The following is an 8,300-nucleotide window of genomic DNA, read 5'->3' on the forward strand; positions in this document are numbered from 1 at the left end:
TGGGGGAGTCAGTCCCAGCAGATCCAGCTACCTCACAAGGACGGCTCCCAGGCAGGCGGGCAGGCAGGCGGGCATGGGCTGGCTGGCAGGCAAGCAGGCAGGCAGAGAGAGAGGCGGGCATGGGTGGGTGGGCGGGCCCAGAGGAGCTGGTACTTTGTACAAGTAACCCATAGATCTCTGGGGGAGTCAGTCCCAGCAGATCCAGCTACCTCACAAGGACGGCTCCCAGGCAGGCGGGCATGGGCTGGCAGGCAGAGAGGCGGGCATGGGCCGGTGGGCACAAAGGAGCTGGTACTTTGCACAGCTTATTGAAGCAGTTACTTTGAGTGTGGAAGATGATGCAGGCATCTACCACACTGTGGCTTGGAGCGTTAACGTTGCTGGATGATCCACCTGTAAGTGTATAGCATTGCAGTAATGTGCAAAGTGGAAGTGTCGGATGACCTGGAAAAATCAATCCTCAGCCAGCACCCTCCAAAGGGCAACCAGTGGACTGCTGGAGTTTTCCTCCTGTTCCCGGTGGCTGGGGCGGGTCTCTGCCCAACCATGGTGTGCAGACAGAGCCTGTGCCCAATACCCTTGGCCTGTGCTCCTGCTGGGAGGGATACAGGTGAAAAGCAGCCCACTGCCAAAGCACAGGTGAAGTCAATGGGTTGCTTCTCAAAATCATCTTTCTGGATAACGTGCACTTCATCTTTTAGTAAGAGAGCGCTCCAAAGGGCAACCCATGGATTGCTGGAGTTTAGCTCCTTCTCACAGGTGAAGTCAATTAATTGAAGTGTCAGGTTGCTTCTCAAAATCATCTATCTCGATAACGTGCACATAAGAGAGCGCTCCAAAGGGCGCCCCGTGGACTGCTGGAGTTTACCTCCTTCACACAGGGGAAGTAATTGAATTGAAGTGTCAGGTTGCTTCTCAAAGCCATGAACCTGGTTCACATGCACTTCATCTTCTGTCAAGAGAGGTCTCCAAAGGGCAACCCGTGGACTGCTGGAGTTTACCTCCTTCACACAGGGGAAGTAAATGAATTGAAGTGTCAGGTTGCTTCTCAAAGCCATGAACCTGGTTCACATGCACTTCATCTTCTGTCAAGAGAGGTCTCCAAAGGGCAACCCGTGGACTGCTGGAGTTTAGCTCCTTCTCACAGGTGAAGTCAATGAATTGAAGTGTCAGGTTGCTTCTCAAAATCATCTTTCTGGATAATGTGCACTTCATCTTATATCAAGAGAGCGCTCCAAAGGGTGACCCGTGGACTGCTGGAGTTTAGCTCCTTCTCACAGGGGAAGTCAATGAATTGAAGTGTCAGGTTGCTTCTCAAAATCATCTTTCTGGATAATGTACACTTCATCTTATATCAAGAGAGCGCTCCAAAGGGTGACCCGTGGACTGCTGGAGTTTAGCTCCTTCTCACAGGGGAAGTCAATGAATTGAAGTGACAGGTTGCTTCTCAAAGAGGGGTTACAGAGGAAGAGGGGTTGGATGAGACTGCAGAGAGAGCCTCGGCCAGCTGCTGCTCCTCATCACCCACATCCTGGAGGACCACCGCCTCCAAAGTAGTGGCTGTGCTGAAGTCAATGACTGCCATGAGTTGCAGTGTGAGGTAGCTTCTCAAAGGCATGATTTCACACAGGAGCACCCAACTGAACTGGAACTATGCGCAGCAAAGTGAACGTGCCAAGTGTCTTCTTCTGAGAGGTGGCAGAGCAATCAAAGAGCAACCAGTGGACTGGTTGGTTGCTGCTGAACTACTGGGAAAAGCCTAAGTATTGGCTGTGGTGAAGTCAGTGACTGCCATGAGTTGCAGTGTGAGGTAGCTTCTCAAAGACAACACTTCTGGAAACTCATTGTGGTGAGTGAGCCGAGGACTAGCCTGTTTGATTTTCACAGCGAGAGAGGCAGCCTGGCTACTGGTGGTGGTGCCAGGCATTGCCTTGCCCCCTGCTTGCACCTCACCCAAACACAGATGGGCGTGTAGTCATAGAATAGCAGAGTTGGAAGGGGCCTACAAGGCCACTGGAGATCTGTCATTTTATCAACACCTACCGGGAGGGGAATCAACAAGCCGCAGAGCTCCGCAATTCTGCTTCCGGGGTTCTCTTTTCTCTCAGCTGCAACAACTTCAATGCCGTCTTCAGCCGTATCTCCACCAGATTGCAGGAATTGACTGTTTGCTCTGAAGACAATGCTGATGTCCACGACATTGAACTCTTGCAGTACATCAGTGTGGACTGTGCTAAGCCGAAGTGTATTCTGCAAGAGACGGCCTTTAAATTTAAATCCCTCCAGAAACTTGCGCAGATGGCAGTTATCAATAGTCTTGAAAAGGCATTTTGGAACTGGGTGGAAAACTATCCGGATGAGTTTACTAAGCTGTACCAGACGCCACAGATGGATCTGGCAGGTTGTGCAGAGAAGCTGTTTGATTTGGTGGATGGATTTGCTGAAAGCACGAAACGCAAAGCAGCCGTTTGGCCCTTACAAATCCTCCTCCTTGTCTTGTGTCCAGAAATCATCCAAGACATTGCCAAGGATGTGGTAGAGGAAAACAAAATAAACAGGAAGCTGTTTCTGGACAACCTCAAGAAGGCTCTTGCAGGCCACAGTGGAAGTAGGCAACTGACTGAAAGTGCAGCCATTGCTTGTGTTAAGCTGAGCAAAGCATCAACCTACATCAGCTGGGAAGACAATTCTGTCATTTTCCTTCTAGTGCAGTCCATGGTGGTAGATCTCAAGACTAAAATAACCGGGGCGCACATTGGGTGTTTTATAGAACCTGCTCTTCAAGCCTTTTTCGAGAAGCAACCAGAATGCAGACATAGACCTCATGATTGACTGCTTAGTGTCCTGCTTCCGCATCAACCCACACAATAACCAGCACTTCAAGACCTGCCTGGCACAGAACTCTCCATCAACATTTCATTATGTGCTGGTAAATTCACTCCTCCGTATAATCACCAATGTAAGTTCTTACAGTGCTTGAAAAGACTAAATAATTGACTTCTCAAGGTGGCAGGGATTTGACTTGAACTGCGGAAGCAAGATGTGAGCAGAGTGGGGTGTGGAGTGGGCTTGTGGGCCACTGTGTTGACTTTCAGGGCAAGCGAAATGGTTCAGCCGCCTGAAACCCACCCTCTTAGTTTGTGCATATTGGGGCCATTTTTGATGACGGTTAGTTAATCTCTTGCGATTCCATCAACAGTAGTAGATGTCAAATGTTTGTTGTGTTATAGGACTCGCGCAAACGTAACACTAAGCAGGTACGTCGAATGGCTGAGGGGGTCAGGATTGGGCCCTTCCTCCTTTCCGAGGTGCTCATTCCTTCCATCATTTTTTACACTGTTGTTTTAAAGTTTTTGATGGTTTTAAAATTTTGTATACCTTTTTAATGTTTGTTATTTTTAACTTTTGTGAACCGCCCAGAGCGCTTCGGCTGTGGGGCTGTATATAAATGTAATAAATGAAATGAAATGAGAGTGTGGTGCTTTGCCCTCACTTTCTATGCTTCTGCACTGTGAGCAAAGCAAACACAGTCACACACACACACACACACACACGGTGACAAACTCTGCCTACAGCTTTTGCAGAGGCTCATGGTGAGGCTGATGCCCACCAGGCATGAAGTATGCCCCTTTAGGGGAAGATTCAGCCTGCCAGTGCCAGCTACGACTACTGTGGTAGTAAGGAAGAGACAGCCTGACTGAATTGTATAAGTAGAACTATAACAGCCTGCCTGCCTGCCTGTATGTAAGACGAAGAAGGCATCACCTTACTGAAAGAAGAATCGTATGATTCAGAGTTGATTTTGTGAACTGAAACGCAGCCACTAAATAATGAAATGCTAAGGATAAAAAAGGATGCCTGCCTGAACTGTAGTCTGCCTGCCAACCGAAGGAGGGGTGGAATTGTAGGTCCCTTCCAACTCTGCTATTCTATGATTCTATGAAGATAATAATATAAATGAAATTATGGTGAAGATAATAATGCCTCATGGATAAGTTATATATTTACGTAATGTTAAAACGTAAGAGGAGCCCTGTTGCTGGATCAAACCAAGGGCCCATCCAGTCCAGCATTCTGTTTCCACGGTGACCAACCAACTGTCGACCAGGAACCCACAGCACCATCCCACCCATGTTCCCCAGCAACTGGTGTACATAGGCTTACTGCCTTCGATAGTGGAGGTGACATATAGCCAGCAGGACTAGTAGCTTTAGGGCAGCAGGCTGCCCACCCCTGTAAAATTCAAAGCGTGACGCGGAAAGAGGGGGAAATTCCCTTGACCCTGTAGCCTGGAAAGTTCTGTAATCCAGTCTCCACCTTTCAGCATGCTGAGACGTTTCTCTTTCCCCAACCTCATATTCAGGTCATTGTTTTCATCCCCCAGCCCACGACGACCCAAATTACATTTAAATAAATTAAATAAAATTCAACACTCCCTTATAACTGTGGACCTGCATGGAACACATTGAGCTCAGAAACTCCTGCGTCTTTGGCAGTAACGGACTGAGCTACTGATTCACAGCTCCTGATTTTCTGTTAGTTTCAATGCGAGCTCATCCACGGGGCCTTTGTGTCGTCAGCCTGAAATCAGTTTATTTTCTTCTGTTTTGCTTGTGACGCAGGCCAGCCGGTTCACCGACTAAGAGGTAAGGTTGCGTTTCTACATTACACACAAACATGACGGCTTTTCGATTTGGCAAGAATGAGTTCCAGGTTTTTTGGTGGTAGTGTTTGTAGCTGAGTCTTGACATCCAGAATGTCAGTAAATCTGAGATCCAGTGTGGCCTAGTGGCTAAGACGTCGGACTGGGAGTTCGAAGATCCGGGTTCTAATCCCCACTCGGCCATGGAAACCCACTGGGTGACTTTGGGCTAGTCACAGACTCTCAGCCCAACCCACCTTAATAACATGGAAAGGAGGAGGATTATGTATGCCGCCTTGGGTTCCTTGGAGGAAAAAAGGTGGGATATAAATGTACTAAATAAATACATAAATCTCCCTGAGAGTCCGTGGGAGACCAATGGTCAGGTATTATTGGAGTTATGGTCGCAAACATTGTGATCTAGTGATCTTGAATTTCTCCATCCTACTTGCAGGGATGGCGCCTGAGAAATTATCTTTGAATGTGTCAGTGTACCTGGGCATAGGTATGCTGCAATGTAGGCCAAACCACTTCCTGGTTTTGGTCCATACACCCCAAGTTGGGTTCGTTGAACTGTCTATATCGGGTACTGCTTAGATTTTATTTTTCTCATGTGTTGTAGTTTTGTCATATATATGTATATATATGCGTGTGTAACGTTTGAGAAAGAGGCACTGAGCCTAGATGGTGTAACACAATGGCGCTCCCTCTGAAGAAGCAGGTACGTAGCTTGGGAGTACTCCTTGATCTATCATTGTCACTGGAGGCCCAAGTGGACTCTGTGGCATGGAGTACTTGGGGTCAGCTTCGGCTGATCTGCCAGCTATGGCCTCTCCTGGACAGAGACAACCTAGCCACAGTAGTGCATGCACTGGTAACTTCCCGTTTAGACTACTGCAATGCACTCTATGTGGGGCTGCCCTTGAAGATGACGTGGAAATTGCAGCTAGTGCAAAATGCAGCAGCTAGACTGCTGGCAGGTACACCTTACAGAGCCTACATAACACCGGTTTTAAAGGAACTGCACTGGCTGCCTATATGCTTCCGGTCGGAATTCAAGGTGCTGGTAATGACGTTTAAAGCCCTAAACGGCTTGGGGCTTATATATGCCTGCCCAAGATCTTAGATCTGTTGGAGGAGCCCTTCTCCACATCCCACCAATGCAACGTATACGTTATGATGGGACAAGGGAGAGGGCTTTCTCTGTGGTGGCACCCTTACTGTGGAATGCCCTCCCCTTGGAGGCCCGATTAGCACCAACATTGATTGTATTTCGATGCCAAGTAAAAATCCTTTCGTCGCCAGCTGAGGACCTTTTTATTCTCTCAGTATTTCAACACTTAATTTTAACTTAGATTTAAATTTTACTGTTCTAACACTGTATTTTAATTTTGTATCAGTTTTGCTGCATGGTTTTATCCTGGTTGTGCTTTTGATACTGTATTTTGTATTTGTGCTTTTAAGATGTTGGTTGTTTTGTTCTGGTTTAGATTTTTGTGAACCGCCCAGAGAGCTTCGGCTATTGGGCGGTATAAAAATGTAATAAATAAATAAATAAATAAATAACTGAAGCCAAATTGGGGGAAAGCAATACATCATGTTTTGCAACTTTGCATGCTTATAGAAAATGTTCTTTTTCACAAAATTCAAATGTTTATCAATTGAAAGAGAATTTAATGCTGAATTCAATACAAAAAAACAGAATGCAAATAACTGCAGTACAAAAAAAGTTATGCTTACTTTAGTCTAAAAACAAACACAGGTGTGATTGAGTGAAGAAGTGGATTGGAATTGCAAACCCTACTGGCCAATCACAGTCCTTGTTCTGGGGACCAATCCCATGGCAGTAGCTGCGATACATCATGTTTCAAGTTGGGGAAAGTCAGTTTTGCTGTTTGTTCTGTAACTGAAGCACAATCGGAGATTGTGTGAAGATTTGAAGTATTTCTCAAATTAAAAGGGTACGTACGTATGTCATAAATAGAGCAATGGCACCAAAGAAAAGAGTTGATTGGACACCCAGGAAAAGAAGCAGGATATTACGTGAACCAGTCTTTCAACTGATATATAAAATTTGAATTTCGTGAAACAGAACATTTTCTATAAGCATGCAAAGTTGCAAAACATGAAAATTTCAAAAAGTGTCCACAATTTTAGCCACTGCTGTATGTTCTGGCCACATTTGGACTGCTATGTAGTCCTGGTGGTCATCCCATCTTCAGAAGGATATCTTACACCAAGAAAAGATGGACAGTTAAGGGCACAATCCTATGCCTGTTTAGACAGAAAGAAGTCCTATAATCCTATGCCTGTTTAGACAGAAAGAAGTCCTATAATCCTATGCCTGTTTAGACAGAAAGAAGTCCTATAATCCTATGCCTGTTTAGATAGAAAATGCCCTGCAATTCTATGCGTGTTTAGACAGAAGTCCTGCAATGCTATGCATATTTAGACAGAAAGAAGTCCTACAATTCTATGCATGTTTAGACAGAAAATGTCCTACAATCCTGTGCATGTTCAGACAGAAAGAAGTCCTACAATCCTATGCCTGTTTAGACAGGAAAAACACCTACAATCCTATGCCTGTTTAGACAAAAAGAAGTCCTACAGTGCTATCCATGTTTAGATAGAAAATGTCCTACAATTCTATGCATGTTTAGATAGAAAATGTCCTTCAATCCTATGCATGTTTAGAGCTTGCCCTCTCAAACGTCCGATCGCTCAGGGATGTGGGGAGCACAAACTAATACGTTTTTCTTTGGTCTTCATTTCCATCACCCTTCTGTTAATGCATTCCTCTCTCTCCTGCCTCAGCTTGGGCTGTTTGGCCTGACAGGCCACGGTGTGCGAACCCCCCAAAGGCTCCTCCCCACTTGAAATGTTGAGATAGGCTGTGACATTTTCAAAACACGCCGTCTGCCGCAAGGACTCCTGACAATATCCGGAAGGAGAATGCAATTCATGGCATTTCATTGGTGGCACTGCAGGGCCAGCCACAGCATCTGGCACCTTTTGGAAACTACCAAGTGCCCACCTGTGCCGATGCTTGGCCCATCTGCCTACCAGGTTCCATAGCTGTGAGCTTATCTGGTGGCAATAGCGGCTGTTGGGAACTTACCCACCCCTTTGAATTAACTGCAATGCTTCAGGGCATAGTGGGAACTTAAAATGGCAGATGGCTTCCCAAACCCAGCTGCTGAAAACAGATAAGCCATGACTAGGCAAGTGATGGGGCAGTTGTTAGAGTGAGTGAGTAAGTGGGGGGCACAGGTATGGGCCCAACATAGGTCACTTTGCCAGTTTCCCCAGTATAGGGTGACAATATGAAAAGGAGGACAGGGCTTCTATATCTTTTAACAGTTGTATTGAAAAAAAAATATGGAGAACCTGGTAAAGTTCCCTTTTCATCACAACAGTTAAAGCTGCAGGAACCCTGCCTAGCATGACCAGATACAAAAGAGAGCAGGGCTCCTGCAGCTTTAACTGTTGTGATGAAGAGGGAATTTCACCAGTTGCTGCATGCAGACAAAGGACACCTGATGAAATTCTCTTTATAATACAACTCTTAAAGGTACAGGAGCCCTGTCCTCCTTTTCATATGGTCACCTTACCCCAGTGGCAGAGAGAGAAAACTAGAATGACTAGTTTGATAGTACTC

The 8,300-nt window shown here is 46.0% G+C and overlaps 1 protein-coding gene across 1 annotated transcript; it reads left to right on the forward strand.

Annotated features, from left to right (window-relative positions):
• The first annotated feature begins 335 nt into the window (after positions 1 to 335).
• Positions 336 to 2,832, forward strand: LOC134401229 (neurofibromin-like). Its single transcript, XM_063129981.1, has 2 exons — positions 336 to 395; positions 1,987 to 2,832. Exons 1-2 carry the CDS (start codon positions 336 to 338, stop codon positions 2,830 to 2,832), a joined length of 906 nt encoding a protein of 301 aa, XP_062986051.1.
• Positions 2,833 to 8,300: the final 5,468 nt, after the last annotated feature.

The sequence above is a fragment of the Elgaria multicarinata genome, chromosome 7, assembly GCF_023053635.1.
Source record: "Elgaria multicarinata webbii isolate HBS135686 ecotype San Diego chromosome 7, rElgMul1.1.pri, whole genome shotgun sequence".
Taxonomy (NCBI): Eukaryota; Metazoa; Chordata; class Lepidosauria; order Squamata; family Anguidae; genus Elgaria; species Elgaria multicarinata.